The sequence below is a fragment of the Sceloporus occidentalis genome, unplaced genomic scaffold, assembly GCF_023333645.1.
Source record: "Sceloporus occidentalis isolate IW3139 unplaced genomic scaffold, rSceOcc1.0.p SCAF_4, whole genome shotgun sequence".
In the NCBI taxonomy this organism is placed as follows: Eukaryota; Metazoa; Chordata; class Lepidosauria; order Squamata; family Phrynosomatidae; genus Sceloporus; species Sceloporus occidentalis.
In genome coordinates, this window is record NW_028316984.1 from 100,365,591 (window position 1) to 100,385,035 (window position 19,445).

At 39.4% G+C, this 19,445-nt stretch overlaps 1 protein-coding gene across 7 annotated transcripts in view; it reads left to right on the plus strand.

Moving 5' to 3' along the window:
* The window catches only part of PIK3C2A (phosphatidylinositol-4-phosphate 3-kinase catalytic subunit type 2 alpha), a 94,307-nt gene that overhangs the window by 44,309 nt on the left and 30,553 nt on the right, over positions 1 to 19,445 (plus strand). For all 7 annotated transcript variants that reach the window (XM_089521065.1, XM_089521061.1, XM_089521066.1 and 4 more), the window contains exons 3-8: positions 6,408 to 6,508; positions 8,622 to 8,779; positions 14,136 to 14,256; positions 15,618 to 15,729; positions 17,087 to 17,166; positions 17,276 to 17,339. In XM_089521065.1, coding sequence (XP_089377191.1) covers positions 6,408 to 6,508; positions 8,622 to 8,779; positions 14,136 to 14,256; positions 15,618 to 15,729; positions 17,087 to 17,166; positions 17,276 to 17,339 — 636 coding nt within the window. The remainder of the gene's footprint in view (positions 1 to 6,407; positions 6,509 to 8,621; positions 8,780 to 14,135; positions 14,257 to 15,617; positions 15,730 to 17,086; positions 17,167 to 17,275; positions 17,340 to 19,445) is intronic.

The following is a 19,445-nucleotide window of genomic DNA, read 5'->3' on the forward strand; positions in this document are numbered from 1 at the left end:
AAACTTCAGATATCCAGTTTTGGCTTGATGTAAGACTTTGTCAAAATGAACGTGTGAAGTTCATGAACTAAAATAAAATCTAGCTTCAGGATATAATTGTTATGCTGATTCAGACAACTAATCTTTGACTGGCAGTTAAACTAATTGAATTGGTTGTCCATTAAATGCTGCTGATTTTCTGATGCAAGAGCTATTGCGGTTCAGATTAAATTAACATCACTTTCACTTGTGATGCTGAAGTTTTCAGTGGCATCTTCATAAATTAAATCTTAACTGTACACATAATTCAGTTCTGGTGGCTATGTGAGCTATTTAATCTTTAAATTGGGGGCATTTGCTTTCCCCCCCAACATGCAGTTTTCATATTCACAAACATTGGAGTAGTTTAGAACATTCAATATAGCATATGTTATGAAAAGAAAGTGATCTGCCCCATTACAGGGTCATTATGAGATATTGAGTTGCAGGATGTGAGAGAATTATCTTTTCTTCCTCTTAGTTGTTTATGGAGTATTGCTGATGCATAGCAGCAGCGGTGGCAGCAAAAGACAACACATCTCTGAGAGCTGAGGGTTTATATACACACATACTGTATTCCTCACAAAATGGAAGAAGGAATAACCTGGTGAGGATTGAGCTCAGTCTTCACTAGGCTATTCCTCCCTCCATCTTTTGAGGAATGTGTATGTGTGTATTCATGCCTTCAGGTTGTCAGTCAACTTATGGCAACCCCATGCATTTCATAGTGTTTTCCTAGTCAAGAAATACTCAGAGGTGGTTTTGCCCATTCCTTCCTCTGAAATATAGCCTACAGCACTTGGTATTGAATAAAGTCTTCCATTTAAGTACAAACTATGGCTGACCCTACTTAGTTTCTACGTTTATCCTATATGTGGATGATACACAGGAAGTTTATACAGTTGGCCCTCAGTTTTCACAGGGGATCTGTTCTGGACCCCCATGAAAGCAGAGGCTCTCACATATCCAAGCCCCATAGGCTTAAATGGCGCACATGCCCACGAGCGCACCCCATGGGAAATAATGGAGGTCATCCCTCTATGAGTATTCAAGGTCACAGATCCCAGATCAGCAAGTTAGGAGGGGTGACTGTAGTTACAAACAGTGATTGTAGGCCCAGCATGCCAATGCTATGTGGGTGCACTTGAGGTAACTTTGGGTTTGTAGGATCTTATCCCTCTTTCTAAGCAGGCACAAGCAGATGATTGGATGTATCCACTTTATATTCTAAATAAATTATTCTTTATTATTACACCTAAACAGGGAAAGTGTGCTTTTGTGTAACATTTGTTTAAGCAAACAGCAACAAACTGACAATATGTACTTTAGCTTTGTCACCCTTCCACAGTTTAGTTAAAATGTGTATATTTGCAGATTTTTGATCACAGCATGTCCATCTTCTGTAAGAGAAGCACTTCTTTATCTATCAAACTGAATTGGGGGCAGGATTTCTTGACGTCTGTGAATTACATACAACAGCATCCCAGGGATAATCTTCTCTCCAGAAACAAGCTTGAAAGAGAGGGCCAGGTCTTTCTTTATCCATGTTATGGTGTGCATTGTTTACAGTGGAGCCCTTGCCTTTAGTCAGCAGGAAAGCAGGGAATAGTCTCTGTGGCTACACTGCACTTCTCAGATAGATTAAAATTAGCACAAATAAAAATAAAATCCTGCATTTTGTGATACAAAAAAGCAGTTCATATTTTTTTGAAACTTAAGAATCACCTGAAAAAGTAGAAAAGCCATTTTGGGGCCTATACAGCGCAAACTTTTGAAAAGAGTACAGAATGTATATTTTAATTTTTTGTTTGTTTGTTTGTTTCATTCCAAAGTTTTGGACACTGATAGGCTATGGGTCAGTGCTGATGAATGAGCCATGGGTTTATACATTCTCATCACTTCATTTTTCGTCTGCTGCAGGGAAGAGATCAGGAGTATTTGTTTTCAGCTAACCACAATTCATCATTAAGCCTGGGTTCACAGTCATTATTTGTAACTATAAACTATAGTTAAAAACTAACTGCAGCTCCTGGTTCAGACATAATAACAAGCCCTGTTCTGGACATATTGCTAAACTGTGGTTTAGCATTATATCCAAGTGCGGTTACTGTTTCTTAGGCCTGTTACAGACAGCCAAAATAAAGCTGCTTCGAGTCACAGTGGAGGTATGGTGTTTCAATGATGCATGCATCCTAAGAGTCCAGAAGCCACACCAAAGCCACACTGCAGTCCTTAGGGCTGGAGCATGGCTTTGGTACGACTTCTGGACTCTTAGGACGCATGCATCATTGAAACACCATACCTCCACTGTGACTCGAAGCAGCTTTATTTTGGCTGTCTGTAACAGGCCTTAGTCTCCATGTGGTACTAAAGAGTAGTATCCCTGGTGGGCAACTGCTTGTGAGCCAGTGTCATTTTCTGTAGCTTAGAGTGTATCAGCAAAAGTCAACTTGCAAGTCCTCTTTTGAGTATTATGTGATACAGATAAGGGAAAGCAATCCCATGTGGAGACTTTCTGGATTCAATCTAAGGCTGCTGCTGCATTGCAGATGTGTAGCTGATAGGGACACCAGAGCTTTCTGACAGGCTAAATATCTCACAAAACTAGAAATCCCAGAATTCCATAGTATTAAGTCATGGCAATAAAGTGATGACAAACTTCTTTATTTCTGCAGTGTGAATGCACACTAAGATTATATTTTAATCCAGCATAGTTCAGTCCTCATGTAATTTCTGGTTCCCCACAAAAGGCAGACTGGATCCAATTTAGGGGTAAAAGCCAGATTGGGGCCTCAATCTGCCTTGCAGCTGCCCAAAAAAGGAGCTGCAAAAATCCACTCCTTTTCTGGCAGCCATCAGCTGGCTTTACCACCTGCACTGCATCTGGAAGCTTCCTTCATAATGCTCTAGCACCATGCACTGTGTACATGCTAAATGGCCAGGAGGTTTCTGGGTGGGTTGGGAGCATGCAGTGTGTAAATGCCGCACTCCCAAACCGCCTGGAAGGCAGTGCAAAGGGGTGGTCTGTTTCGCCCTGTTGCCTTATTTCTGTTGCATAAAAGATGCTTGCCTGATTATATGTTGCTGTTCAGAGTCTACTTTGGCACTGTTAAATGGAACATCTCCTGCTGTGGCATGGCCATGTGACACATTACTTTAAATCAGAAGCAAATGTGTGATTAAACTAGCTGGCACAAAAGTGGCACAGGTGGCAGGAACTACAGAATTTTACCAATTTCTATTTTCAAGTTGTTCATACTGTCTTGTATGAGTTATTTGACTTGGCTAATAGCAACTGCATAAACGTTCATTCAAGTTTTTTAGTAACATGACTAAAATGTTCCACAGACTTCTGAAGTAAACCTTACATCTCCTTTCCGAACTTAATTCTTCAAGAATGCTGCTGAACTTTATATCTTGGAAACTGGGGGCAGAAACCATAAAAGATTAGATTATTTTAAGATTAAATAATGAGAACTAAGAGTGTCATGTGCTCTGGTTTCTTTAATAGGAATTCTATTACACTCCATTCCACTTGCTTGGATTTTGAACATGGATTCAGAGCCTGTTGCTTGCTTTGCCATGTAATGTCTGTGAATTTCTAAGCAGATTTAGTTGGAATAGTGATTAAGTCCTGATTGATGATGATGATGATGATGATGATGATGGTTTTGATTATTGTGATGATTTTTATAGTTTCAGTGTCTAATTTGTAATTCAGTTTAATGATTATTAGTGATCCATAGTGCTAACGTTTTTAATGGAAAGATGGGACAAAATGTAGCACATACTTAGTGGTTTAAGGTGTCTACTTGTATGTATTTTAGTGAATTTGTTTGAGTAACACAGAGCAGCAGAGGCAGGAAGAAAGAAATGATCCTAAGGTGGGTGGTCCATGATTGCAGTTAGTGAAATTATACTATCCAGATCAAACAGGAAATCTTTCTGGGGGCACACTGCTTAGATGGTGGAGAATTCAATAGACGTCTGCTGCATTTTTGTGAATCTAGGGGTTTATAGATGAAGGTTTTTAATGTGAAGTCTGTCTGCCTTATTCATGGAACATTAGGACAGTCCAGAGTCATAGTTTAGAAGCCTAATCTATTTCCCTGCCCTTACTGACATCCTTTTTCTTTCAGCTGAAAAACTCATTAAGGAGAAGATGGCTTAGCTGCACAGCATCTTTTTGCTAGCGGTAGCAGCTGTCTGGCTAGAAGAAGCCTAGTAGTAGGAGTAACTGTTGATGCCAAGACATTCACATCACCAAGTGATGATTGTATGCTAGTGGGGAACAGCAGTTTGGAAATCACTGGTGTAAGCAGCATCAGGCATCAATATATTTTCATAAATTCATACCTTAGGTTCAGTGTATCTTGGAATCAGTTCATCAGATGCTCTATAATACTGCTGAAGTAGTGCTGAAGAGATGGGACTACTAAGACCATCAGGATGTATACCTTTGTTATTGAGGATAGACTGACTGTTAATATGGAGACTTTGATGGGATTACTGCAGAACTTATCAATTGCAGAAACATGCTTCTGACCACACTATTTTTCAACTTTGGTTACTGTCTTTATAACACTGAGGATAATTTCCACAAGAATAGATGAATCTAGCCTCAAATTCACCATTACACAAAACAATACCTGTTTTTGTAATAGAAATTCTCCTTCTCTATGGCACCCATGCTTCCAGATTCCCCAAATTCAAAGACTCCCCAAAAAAATTTTCCCTCCATAACTGTCATCTTTCGGCCTGTGAGGGAGAGAATAGGCAGGCCCAGTTCCACCAGGGCCAGCCTGAAGAAGAAGAGCCCTCCCTCAGGTCCATCTGCCTTGGTTCAGGCCTCAGAGGGAGAGAAGAATGCTGGACCTGATCCCCCCCTCACCATTCCCTTCTCCTTTTGTGTCGTGTCTTTTAGATTGTAAGCCTGAGGGCAGGGAACTGTCTATTATCCCCTCTGTTGTAAACCGCTCGGATTCCTAGTGATTGGGCGGTAGATAAATAAAACCTATTATTATTGTTGTTGTTATTATTATTATTATTATTATTTTAGGGCAGGTTTTGAATTTACATGGGATTTGTAGGGTTAAGAGAGATTGCATTTTGCCAGCACTCTATTCCGCTATGTGATACAACACATTATTATAGTGAAAGCTGCATTACATACTCCTTTTGGCTGTTGTTGTTGTTGTTTGCCTAGTTTCCAAGTTATGGCAGTTTCCAAGTTATGGTAGTTTCCAAGTTATGCTGACCCTAAGGCAAATCTGTCACGGGGTTTTCTTAGCACGTTTCTTCAGAGGGCGTTTGTCATTGCCATCCTCTCAGGCTGAGAGCGTGTGAGTTACCCAAGGACACCCAGTGGGTTTCCATGGCCAGGCTGAGATTCAAACCCTGTTCTCAAGAGTAATAGTCCATTGCTTAAACCACTACACCATGCTTGCTTGCTCTCTTTTGGTTATATATTGGTGTATTTACATGCTGTAGTCAAATTGTGGAAGTGAAGTTATCTTACTTGTTGAAAGATTCTGAAATTGAAGTTTCCTTGGCTTTAATTTGACTTTTGTCATCTTGGAAAATAAAATCCATATCCATTTGAAAAACCTTTTTTGAAATAAAATAGATGATTGCCTTTAAAACACTATTGGGTTATCAGCAATAAATTTCAGTAGTGTTTTTAAATCAGAGGCCCGTTACAGACGGGCCATATAGTATGCGCAGAGCGCATACTAGGGTTAAGAAGGGGCGGTGCTTCCGCACCCCCTAACTCTAGTGTGCGCTCTGCGCATACAAAATGGCGGCGGCTGTTCCACACGGCCGCCGCCATGACGACATCATGACCGTGCCGCCTCTATACGGGGTGGCGCGGACGTGACGTCGTCGCTCCGTGCCAGGGCGCTTAGTGCGCCCTTAGCGCGGAGCAGGAAGGAGCTCCGTTTCAGAGCTCCTTCCTGGTTTGCACCGCTGGGCGCAGTCTTCACATGGCTGCGCTCAGTGATGCAAAGGAGAAAGGGGCCAAGCGGCCCCTTTCTCCTCCTCCCCGCCGCCGCGGGGTGTCCTTGGGGCTTGAAGCCCCAAGGACACCCCTTTCCAGGCTGCGGGGAAGTGGCCTTTTGCCGCTTCCCCGCAGCCCGGAAAGCGGCGCATTGGGGCCTCAGTGGCTGCCGGTCTAGCCGCTGAGGCCCCGATACACCGGGGAAAGGGGCGGTCTGTAACCCGCCAGAGTGATGCAAAATATTTGTTATTTAAAAAGCCAATCAGATAATCATTATTTTCATGAAACTGTTATTGAATTCTTGCTTGCAGTTTGTAGAGGCATGCCTTTTAAATGTGTTTTCAATGAGTTATGTATTTCACTCCTTCTGTTTTTTATTGGTACATTTCAGACAGACTGTGGGACCACTAGCCTGCCAACAGGAAATAAACTTCTAAAAAATGTTGAAGGGCAAAATCAAGAACAAGAAGCATTCTGTGAAGCCATTGCAAAGTAAGCAGCAGTTTCATGCCAACTGACTGTCAGTATTTGAGTGGAATGTCTAAACCATATGTGTACCCTTTCAAGGACATAAATATCAGCACTGATTTCACTTATTGGCCACAGGAAAAACTTGGATATTTTGTTTCATATAGCATATGTTAATGCATGCCCAAGTCAAATACTAATTCTGTCTCTCATAAAGCCTTTTATAAAGCAAACGTCATTGTTTTATTTTAAAAATAAAGTAGGAAAGAGCTGATTTCTGAAACTAACTACATATTAATGTATATGCGGCACTTCTAATGATTCCACTATTCTTGAAATACTAGAGGAGTCCTAAAACAAAATATTGCCTGTGTGTGTGTGCCCATGTGACTGAGGAGATTTTAAAAGTTAGCACCAGAGTCTCTATTTTAACTTCAGTCTGTCTTCATTTGCCCTTTCAAGGGTTTTGAACACTTAAAATACATCCATTCTGAATGCAAGTCAATGGATTGTAAAGCTTTTACATTTTAGTGTTTTATTTGGCTCAGACGATATCAGAAAATATAGTCTGTTTCAATTTGAGAAGTACAGGGGGTGGGGGTGGGAGGGTTTGACTAGCAATCCAAACCATTCTCTAAATACAGCCCTCTAAATAGGAATATAACAGTGAACTGCATTTTAAGATCGTTGCTTTCTTTTCTCTCAACCAGCCTTCAGTGTAAGGATAAAAGCAGTTAATAAGACTGGAAGAATAGCATGTAGACTGTTTCAGCCCAGTCTGCTATATTGCAAAATTATTGTGAACCACGCAGAGCCTTATCTGCAGTAATTATTGTGAACAATACTACAGAAGTGTCACAAGCCCCTCTTTCCCAGCCACCACCCCTCCTAAAACTAAGGGAACAATGAACAGCATTTGATTTTGTATTTGTATTAGAGGTATGTTCTTAATGTTTCACTCTAAACAAGAATTAAGTTTAAAAGAGCAGGAACCCTTTGATGCTACAGAAGAGTTTGACAGTAGGGAAGGTAGTGAATGTGCTACGCTGAAATCTTGGATTTCTCCATTGAGTTATTTGGGTACGTCTCATACCTATCCCTGGAGACATTTAAAAACGGTTTCCCAGTGTGAACCTGGAAATACCATAATTTAATGTTTCTGCAAACTTTGGAGTTCCTCCAAGCCTGGTTATGAGTTCCTCTTGTGCATAGATGAGGCCGGGCAACATAAACAACAGCATTTACAGCTGAACATTAGAAAGACAATGTATTTTTGCAGTGGCAGACGGAAGGGGGAACTGGGTTACATACAAACACAGACACACACACTCACTATACACTCTGGGACTGCAGTGTGGATTTCGGTGTGAGTTCCTCTTCCCTCTGTTGTTTACTTTTTTAAACTGTTCAGAAATTTATTTTATTCAATTGGGGAGATATTTTCAGATCACTAGAATACATGGCATGTAGACTGAGATGTTTGGGAACTGATCTGATAGGTATAAGAGGAGGCTTGTAAGATACTTGTTTAAAAAATGGATCAGCTTCTTGATTCTAACAGTATATACTCAGAGGTTGATAATAAATGGTGGGAGATTCATGACAGACAAAATATAGTACAGAACACATGCATAAAATGTATATCGATAAGCTGTAACATGCTGATATCTGGATACCACGTGCAGCAGTGATGGCCATCACTATAGATGGCTTTAATAGGGGATTAAAATTAGAAAGATATGTGAAGGATCTTCCAAAATCAAAAGAAGGGAGAGGGAGGAGTCCCTCAGAAATCTGTGTGACTGACCTCTGAGAATGTAAGACTAGCCCTGCTAGATTGAACCAGAGCTGCTTTGGTCCAACACTTAAACAGATTTGAAGAGAAGTAGCAGCTTTTTAGCACACTACATAGCTATTAACACATTGGTGAAAGTAGTTGGTTTTAATTACAGTTATGTGTTTATTTTCCCCCAAAAAGCCTTTTTTCACGGAAAGTGTACCTTCAACAATACTAACTTTTTTAAACATCGTTATTTTTTGCAGGAAAGGTTACAGTCTAACGAGTCCTGAAAGGTTAATGTGGCCCCCTAGCTTCTCATAGTTGCACACTCCTGATTTATATGCATGTTGTTCACAGGCTGAGGACCAAGTTTCCCCATAATAACCATGATACAAACCCAGGCTTTGTGTTGAGTCCAGTAATGTTGCAACGAAACATCAGTGGAGAGAACTCAAGCATCAAGATTTCAATAGAAATTGAAGGTTTTCAACAACCAGTGACATTTACATGTGATGGTATGTATCTTTTCATGTTTATAAATATATTTCAGTGCATCAAAGAACTATAGCAAGATGGTAATTTCAGTACTGATGGCCTAAATATTAATGCACACAAAAATAGTCATTTAATCTATAGCTTCTTTTTAGACAGTTAAAAATAGGAGTGAATAAATTCTTATCTAACAAAATTATTTGATTAATGGTATGTGCTGGTCTATGACTGTAATAAATATGAACTGAACTGAACTGATTCATGGTGAAAGGGTTAGAGAACTTTAAACGGGGCAGTTTTTATTATAGTTGCTGTTTACTAGAATTTATTTATTTATTCATTCATTCAATATGCCACCTTTCTTTCAAATTGAACCCAAAGGGGTTCACAAAAAGATGCTTAATCATAGAATCATAGAGTTGGAAGAGACTGCAAGGGCCATCCAGTCCAACCCCCTGCCATGCAGGAAATCCAAATCAAAGCATCCCCGACAGATGGCCATCTAATCTCTGCTTAAAGACCTCCAAGGAAGGAGACTTCACTACACTCCAAGGGAGTTTGTTCCATTGTCGAACAGCCCTTACTGTCAGGAAGTTCCTCCAAATGTTGAGGTGGAATCTCTTTTCCTGCAGCTTGCATCCATTGTTCCGAGTCCTGTTCTCTGGAGCAGCAGAAAACAAGCTTGCTCCCTCCTCAATATGACTTCCTTTCAAATATTTAAACAGGGCTATCATATCACCTCTTACCCTTCTTTTCTCCAGACTAAACATCCCCAGCTCCCTCAGTTGTTCCTCATAAGGCATGGTTTCCAGACCTTTCACCATTTTAGTCGCCCTCCTTTGGACACGCTCCAGTTTCTCAAACATCCTTTTTAAATTGTGGTGCCCAGAACTGGACACAATATTCCAGGTGGGGCCTGACCAGAGCAGAATACAGTGGTACTATTAGTTCTCTTGATCTAGACACTATACTTTTATTGATGCAGCCTAAAATTGCATTGGCCTTTTTAGCTGCCGCATCGCACTGTTCACTCATGTTCAACTTGTGGTCCACTTGGACTCCCAGATCCCTTTCACATGTAGTTTCAGTCAGACAGGTATCCCCCATCCTATATCTGCATTTTATTTTTCTGCCCTAAGTGCAGTACCTTACATTTCTCCGTGTTGAATTTCATTTTGTTAGCTTTGGCCCAGCTTTCAAGTCTATTCAGGTCATTTTGAATTTTGATCCTGTCCTCTGGAGTATTAGCTATTCCTCCTAATTTGGTGTCATCTGCAAATTTGATAAGTATGCTCCCAATCCTGTCATCCAGGTCATTGATAAAGATGTTGAATAACACTGGGCCCAGAACAGAGCCCTGTGGGACCCCACTGGTCACTTCTCTCCAGGATGAAAAGGAGCCATTGTTGAGCACCCTTTGGGTTTGGCCGGTCAACCAGTTACAAAGCCACGTAACAGTTGCCTTGTCTAGCCCACATTTAACAAGCTTGTTTGCAAGAATGTCATGGGAAACCTTGTCAAAGGCCTTACGGAAATCAAGATATACTATATCCACAGCATTCCCTTCATCTACCAAGCTGGTAATTTTATCAAAGAAAGAGATTAGATTTGTCTGGCATGACTTGTTTCTCTGAAACCCATGTTGACTTTTTGTGATTATAGCATTGCCTTCTAGATGTTCACAGACGCTCTGTTTAATAATCTGCTCTAGAATCTTTCGTGGTATTGATGTCAGACTGACTGGACGATAATTGTTGGGATCCTCTTTTTTCCCCTTTTTGAAGATGGGGACAACGTTTGCCCTCCTCCAGTCTGCTGGGATTTCTCCTGTTTTCCAGGAGTTTTCAAATATGATTGCCAATGGCTCCAATATTACATTTGCCAGTTCTTTTAGTACCCTTGGATGTAGTTCATCTAGTCCTGGAGACATTGGCCTGTTACAGACTGCCAAAATAAATCTGCTTCGGGTCTCTTTGGAGATATGCTATTTAAATGATGCATGGGTCCTAAGAGTCCGGAGGTCGCGCCAAAGCCACACTCCATTCCTAAGCACTGGAGTGCAGCTTTGGTGCAGCTTCCAGATTCTTAGGATGCATGCATCATTTAAACAGCATACCTCCAAAGAGACCCGAAGCAGCTTTATTTTGGCAATCTGTAACAGGCCTTAAAATTCATTTAGATTAACAAGGTATTCCTCTACTTTCTCTGTATTTATTCTGTACTGAAATCCCCCTAATTTGTCCTTTGCTCCATTATCCTCAGGTTGAGCACCCTTTTCCTTTTCTGAGAAGACTGAGACAAAGAAGGTTTTGAGTAATTCTGCCTTTTCTCTGTCCCCTGTTAGCATTTTGCCATCTTTTCCCCGCAGTGGCCCTACCATTTCCTTCTTCTTCCTTTTGCTGCGGACATATCCAAAAAAGTCCTTTTTATTGTTTTTAACCTCTCTAGCAAGCCTGAGTTCATTTTGCGCTTTAGCTTTTCTGACTTTATCCCTACATGTGCCTGCTATTTCTTTGAATTCCTTTTTCGTGATTTCCCCCTTTTTCCATTTCTTATACATCTTCCGTTTAAAACTTAGCTCAGTTGAAAGTTCCTTAGTCATCCATCCTGGTTTCTTGAGACACCTCCCATTTTTCTTTCTCACTGGAACTGTTTGAAATTGTGCCTTCAGTATTTCCCTTTTGAAAAAGGCCCATCCATCCTGAACTCCTTTATCTTTTAGTATTTCTGACCATGGAATCGCCCTCAATACTTCTCTAAGTTTACTGAAATCCGCTCTCCTAAAGTCTAGAATGTGTGTCTGACTATGCCTGGCTTCTCCTTTCCACTGTATAACAAACTCCAGAAGAACATGGTCACTTCCACCTAAGGATCCCTCCACTTGCACCCCATTAACCAAGTCATCTTTGTTGGTTAGGATCAGATCTAAAATAGCTGACCCCCTTGTTGCCTCTTCCACCTTTTGGGCAATGAAATTGTCTTCCAGGCAAGTGAGGAATTTGCCAGACCTTGAGGATTTTGCTGAGTTTGACTTCCAGCAAATATCAGGATAGTTGAAGTCGCCCATCACTACTACATCTCTCATTTCTGAGTGTGTGGTCATCTGTTCTAGGAAGGCATCATCCAATTCCTCAGTCTGACTTGGGGGTCTGTAGCAGACTCCCACCATAACATCCTTGTTGTTTCCCTCCCCTTTAATTTTTATCCAGATGCTCTCCACTTGGCTTCCATGATTGATGTCCTGGATCTCTTCACTGGTGTAACTATCTCTGACATATAGTGCTATCCCTCCTCCTTTCTTGTTTGGCCTATTTCTCTTAAAAAGGTTATACCCCTCTATTTCCACATTCCAATTATGAGCCTCATCCCACCAGGTTTCAGTGATGCCTATTATATCATATTTGCTTTGTTGTACTAGGAGTTCGAGTTCATCTTGCTTATTTCCCATGCTCTGTGCATTAGTGTACAGACATCACAGACCATGGGTCTGCAGCAACAATAAAATAGTACAATTTTAAAACACAGTTAAACACTAATTAATATGACAAGTCAAAAATATAAAATCCTTAAAAATACCAAGTTAAAAATATAAAAACATACCAAAGCAAACACCCCAATAAGAAGGCTTCTTGGGCACAATAATGTATTAAAAGACAGAGAAAAGAAAAGTTTTTGCCTGCTGGCAGGAGGAGAACAGGGAAGGGGCCAGTATAGCCTCCACTCCCATGCAAGGGAGTAACAAAGGTTGGGAGCAGCCGCTGAGAAGGCTCTATCTCTTTTCCTCACCAAACGAGCCTGTGATGGTTACGAGACCAAGAGAAAGCCTTCCCCTGAAGATCTTAAAGAGTTCTGGCAGGTTCATAAGGGGATATAGGGTCTTTCACATAATCTGGATCTAGGCCATATTAATTGTGCTTGCAAATGAACCAATAGCTACTGATGCTGTTTTAACAAGGGAGTTATATGCTCCCTATAATTGGCCTCGGTGAGTACTCTGGCCACAGCATTTTGAGCCTGCTGAAGTTTCCAAACAGTTTCCAAAGACAGGCCCATGTAGTGTGTGTTAGAGTAATCCAAATGGGATGTAATCAAGCCATGTGTCTAATATTGCAAGCAACAGACCTTCATTTCTAGTAAGGATATTTTGTGGATAGATGTATAGCTATAAATCTTCAAAGTGCTATAATTTCAGAAGGACATCACTTTTTGCAGTTATAATGTTTTGTATACCACCCTAATTTAGTAATTTAATGTCTAGTGAGCTAGGCTTTGGGTTAGGACAGGTAAATAAGAACTTGAGCACCAAGATTCCACAGCATACTATGGCCTTTGAATAGAAACTAAGCATATAGTCTTATATGCATTATATAATATATCATCTATGGAGTGAAACAAACGGCAAGGCAGATTGGGGCCATGTGCATCTGTTTGCCATGGCTATTTGCCCTTCACAATAAAAAACAAACAAACTGATGTAATCTTGAAAGAAGCAGTTCATTTGTTAAATTTCTATATTATCTTCTTTTACAGTAACGAATTATAAAGCACTAGTAGGTAAACACTAGAATATATTGAGAGAGCCAACCTGGTGTAGTGGTTTGAGTGTTAAACTATGATTCTGGAAACCAAGATTCAAATTCTGGCTTGGCCATGTAAACCCACTGAGGTGACCTTGGGCAAGTCACACTTAGCCTCAGAGGATGGCAATGGCAAACCTCTGAAGAAACCTGCCAAGAAAACCCCATGATAGGCTTGCCTTATGGCTGCCATAAGTCAGAAACAACTTGAAGATACACAACAACAAAAGAACATATTGAATAGTCAAAATTCTCTTATCTAAAGACAAATGTGCAAATCCTTGGTACCAGGAATCTCAAATGGATTTTGGATGAATATATGTCTTAATCCTTGTGGACATAAGAGGGTACTAGTTTACATTCAGGACAACAAGTCATTCAGGAGAACATGGCATTTGAATATTATGGCCCGTCTAGTAGTAGTGCTGGACCTCCCTGACTGTTTTTTGTTGGCATTACCAAGTCTCTTGTATCTGTGGAGCATAACCCATGTTTTTTGGTTTATAGCCAAATTAATTTTTGAAGGACAAGTCTGCCTTGCTGTTTAATTCCTTATAGTGCCTCCTCAAATCTCCTGGTAAATATTCAGAAAACAATAGATGGTCTTTGAGCCCAAATCCAAGCCAGTATTTAGAAATAAGATATTTTCTGACCAACAAATTTACCTCCTAAAACTTCTTATATTAAAATGTCAAGATAAAAACATACTTTCAAACTCTATTTCATAGGAAAAACAGAAACAATAAAACGTTTTGTCATTACTACTTTATACTTTTTTCTGTGTTTGTTTTCATTTAAACAGCAAGTTCTCCAGTTGAGCTCATAATAATGCAGGCGCTTTGCTGGGTGCATGATGATTTGAATGAAGTAGACATTGGCAGTTATATCTTGAAAGTTTGTGGGCAAGAAGAAGTTTTGCAGAAGTAAGCAGATTTTTTCATGTCAATGTTTAACTGTGCTTAGAACATGATTACTTGAAAAATGCCTTACTTAAATATTAAACTGTGTAAAAGCAAAACTGCAGTGTTTTTATTTTTAATTTGGGGTGGAGGGGAAAGTATTACAGGGGTTTTCTGCTGTTTGTTAACTTTCAGTTCTCCTCATCTGGATTTGAGCTATTATTTTCTGTAACTTCAGAACTGATTTTATGGGAAATGCTTTGTTCAGTAGTTTAAATTTTGTTTTGATAATTGAAATAGAATCATAACTTTTAGCTGCTCTTGCAAAAAAGGTGGTACCACTGAAACTTGTCAAATGTGTGGGGCGGTCTTTTCTTGTTGGCTTCTGGCTTCAAATTTATTGATTTTTTTTTACTTTTTTAAAATGGTGACTTCTGTGCTATATTTTTCTCTGTCTGCCTGTTAAAATTTCTGCCATGCCTGTTTTTAAGACTCATGCTGGCATGCTGTAGAAATAGTGCAAATATAATATGAATTACACAATGGGAATATGAATCTGATGATATCAGGGAACATTATTACAATCCTTGATGTGATCAGATCCTAAGCCCACAGATTGGATGGAACTTTTCCACCTGGTACTTGGGTTCAGGACTCTTAGGATTGCCCTCCCTCCTCTTTCCATACATGGAGAAAGGGAATGGGGAGTGACCCCCTCTGAGCCAGGAATTGGATGAGACATGAACTCAAACTCAGCCAGCTCTTGAAAGCCTTGACCGAGGGCATGGTCCCAAGTCTTCACTATCTCAGATTTCTGGTTGGATGTAAAAATGGGAATTCCTTTTCACATACAGGGGAATCTGTGTTGTTATTTCCGAGTGATAATGGAGATTCCTAAACATGGGGAGACAGCTTGTCAGAGAAAGAGAACATTGGAGAAGATCCAGCAAGCTAAATATTGATCAGGAAATTGGTTTCATTCTTTTTTAAAAATCTAACCATGATTAATACTGATCATACAAATCTAATGCTGTAAGCCATAGTTAAGGAAGGGAGTGGGTACTAGAGTTAATTAAGAGTGACAGGAAGCACATGGATCCATCTCTTAATCATGAGCAAAGAAATAGGAAAGCGTCTTCTAAATAGTTTTTGGGGGGGTTTCCGGGCTTTGTGGCCATCTGGAAATATTAGAAAACATAGCCACTAGCCAAGAAAACCCACAAAAAAATATGGATGCTGGCCATGAATGCCTTCACCTTCACGTTAGACATGTCTTCTAAATTCTCGTCACTGTTAATTTGCCAAAAAAAAAACCCCAAACCTTTCTGAAAAGTGTATTGCGAAACTGAAATCACATTTAACCATAGTACCTGTTGCTTTAACAGTAAACATAGTGTAGGAAGCCATGAATACATACAGAACTGCCGCAAGTGGGACTCAGAGATCAAACTGCAGCTCCTGACCTATAATGTTATATGTAGAGACCTGGCACGAACAGTAAGTACAACATAAATAAGCATCCTTAAAGCAACCATGGTTTATTGATATCATGTTTATTATTATGCCTGTTCCAGTCCTCTCCTGATTGGAACAGAGGGAAAATATAGAATTATGGAATCATTGAAAGGGGCTCTGAGGGTCATCAGGTACAATTTGTTGCTCAATGCAGGATTTCTTAGCTAGAGCATCTCCAGCAGGCAGCTGTCCAGACTTTTTTTGAAATCACCCAGAGAAGGCAGTCCCACCACCTCTCTAGGCAATTGGTTTCATTGCCAAACTGATCTTGCTGTCAAGACGTTCCTTCTAATGTTCAGTGAAAATCTACTCTTCTGTAACTTAAAACCATTAGACCTAGTTCTACCTGCTGAGACAGCAGAGAAGAAACTGGCACCTTCCTCTTTGTTGCAGCCTTTGAGGTATTTAAAGAGTGCAATCATGTCACCAGTCTTCTCTTCACCGTTATAAGGGGAGTAATTTGTTCTCATTTTAGTTACCAATGAAGATTAAAAATGATTGTAGCTTCTTACATCTGCACAAATATAGAGATAAATATATATTTGCACCTAGCAATTCAAACTGTGTGTATATTGTATAATATTAACCTCAAAACGCATAACTGTTTCCTAGACAAAGAATTGTTGTCATGTCTTGATCTATCAAATTTTCTTGATAAGATTGCTTTTAGTTTTTCTATTATAAGAAATAGGAAGGTTCTATTCCTTTCTTGTGGCAATAGATGGAAATGCCCTACAGAAATGTGCTGCAGGACAGAGTGGGGAATGTGGCCCTGCAGATTATGCCCTGCAGACTGCAAACCACATCAGCCTTAGCTAGCAAGCCACTGGTAAGATGATGGTGTACAATCCTACAACATCTGGAGTCCTGTACATTCCCCATCCCTACTGTAACATTCTAAGCCAGCTAATAGAAGCCACTTTTACCATAGAAGGTGATGTACTTTTCAAACAGCTGAGATGTAAATTTACCTTGTATCTTAAAAATCAAGAGACTTAACAGTAATCACCACAGGTGGAAGCAACAGCTGCAAAATCCCTTCATACCCATAAGTAGTTTGGTAATAGGCATTATGAATCTTGGTATATGTAAATAGGCTTTCCATATGTATTGCATTTATATTGTAATATGTATATGGGCTTTGCATAAGTAGAATATTTAAAGGTTAAAATAGTTGTGTATTTAAGGAAGAGGGGGAAGTGTAATTTTTCTTTTTTCCCCCTAAGATAAAAAAAAGACAAATTACTTTAGATTACTTTTTAGAGTTGCCATTTCTTCAAAGAAACAACCTAGAATGCTAGCAATATATTCAGATAACTTCCATATTTTTCATTATTAGGCTGATGATGATGAGACACCAATAGATTTGACCAAATATCTGTGTAATGTAGAAAAACTCTTCAAAGAAAGCATTCAAAGGTAACCACTCTGTCATAACACATTTTGTATTCAAACATATTGCCTCCTAATGTCTTTATATTGTGTTTACAAATACTTTCACCTATAATATAACTATTATTTGTTCCAGCCATTCGCTTGAAGAGCTCTTAGAAACTTATCACAATCAAGTCGCTATACTTCTTAAAAATGAGGTAAGCTTTATATTTAATTTTCTTCATTATACATTTCATGCACTACTAATCACAAGTTTTGGCATATAGAGAGAAAAGTGGTGAAGTGTTTTTGCTCAGCAGTTAGGCAGCTTTTGGCCTTCCAGATGTTGATTCTGGCTAGAGCTGACAGATATTTCAGTCCACCATTTTGCCATAGTTATTAGCAAGCAGTATGTAACTGTTTATATAAATAGGTGTAATATGAAGGGCCACAATTTGCCTCTTCCTGAATAACTGTTGTGTTGAATGTTACAATCATCTGGGAGGCTCTTCTTGAGGTACCTCAGGTACATTAAGTGTTTCAAGGGAGAAAACATTCTCAGAGAAGTTCTCCAAATATGAATGGAATACCGTTTTCATGGAAGTGTGACTAGCACCAATGTAGAAATTATTTTGACAGCGGCTCAGATCTTTCTTTCGTTCTTTTCATAATTAACCCATTTTCCAGTCCCTCAACACAGGTTGAAATCAAAACAATATTAAAGAAATTAAATACAAACATAACATAATACCCAGTAAAGGAGAAATGTAATTTTTTCCCCAAATACAATATATCAGATAAACCATAATCCAAGTACCTTAACAAGCATTAAAAACCACAATATGTCTCAATTACAGTTTAAAAAAAGTCTTCCAAAACTCAGGTGTTCCACTGCTCAGCCTCTTTGGCATTGCTGGAGGACTTGGCTATGTGGCTAGGGTATTTTCTCATTCTTGCTAGTTTTGTATGACAATGGCTTGGTATTTTCATATTTTGAAATGTGGCAGTAGTACAGTGACATAGGAAAACCAGATGGCTACAATTAATCTGACAATCTTGCCACCCCAAAACAAGTTTCCTACTACTTAAAACAAAGTTTGTGTGTCTCACATTCATTTGCCTCCCCATAAAAACCAGTTTTGTTTTTGTAGTTTTTAGACTACAAATGAGAATTCATTGTTTCCACGGAGTCTGTGCCAAAAACTCTTAAAAGTTCTCTCGTAATTCTTTATGAGAATCTCTAGTTGTCTGAGTGATGTTACAAACCACTGAACAATATGTTGTGATCCCATTCTTCATCTTTTATTACAGACTTCATGACTGTAAATGTCTTCTCTCTCTCTCTCTCTCTCTCTCTCTCTCTCTCTCTCTCTCTCTCTCTTTCTCTCCCCCCCCCCATGCCACATGGTGGTGGTATAATATGTCATGTCTCACTTGGGTGGGGTTGTGGGATGGGGATCCAATTCAGGATCTGAGTAATTGCTAAAATCAACTTTAGAAGTCAAAGACTTTTTTTTCCTGCTGCTAAGAATGATGTGCCAATGCAGATGGTGAACCTCCTGATGTTGATGAATTGCTATTCTTTTAACCCTTCACAAGCTGGTTTGGAGGTAGTAAGAACTGGACTTCAATATCTGGGAAGAGCCACTGATTCCTTATCTACATTCTTAGCTAATATTGGCTGAAGACAGGTTTCCACATGTCTCTGTGATGTACACTCCATTTGTAACCACTGTATTTTCCTGCATGACAGCATCCTAGGCTTCCTTTCCACACTGCTGTCCCCAAACTTAAAACAGACCCTTTTTAAAAAATCTCTATTAAAATGGGCTTTGGAATGGTAACATGGATGTAATTCAAGATTTAGACAAGCTTTTTCCAAAACAAGATTAAAACTTTATTGTATAGACGTTTCTAACAAAAATTACTTGGATAAATGTAAATAAACAATTGTTGTTGCAGGCACTTGTGCTTCTTATTTGAGATGGTAACATTTCTTTCTTAGTTATGACTGTTATAAAATGGTTTTCTTATATACTGTATATACTCATGTATAAGTCTAGAAATTTTAATCAAAAAATTGCCCCCCAAAACCTGAGTCGACTTATCCATGGGCCAATGCGAGTACTGTACTTTAATGGTTATTGACAAAGGAACCATACTCTGCTGAACGGCAAGAGTATAACCTCTCTTGGAAGCACTAATTCCCCTCTACTCTCTTGTCTATCTAGCCTTTAGTGTGAACACAAATAGTTATGCCTGCTAGAATTTTGTAAGTTCTTTGGTACTGCTTTTCTTTGCGTCATCTTTTAGAATCCTTGTTA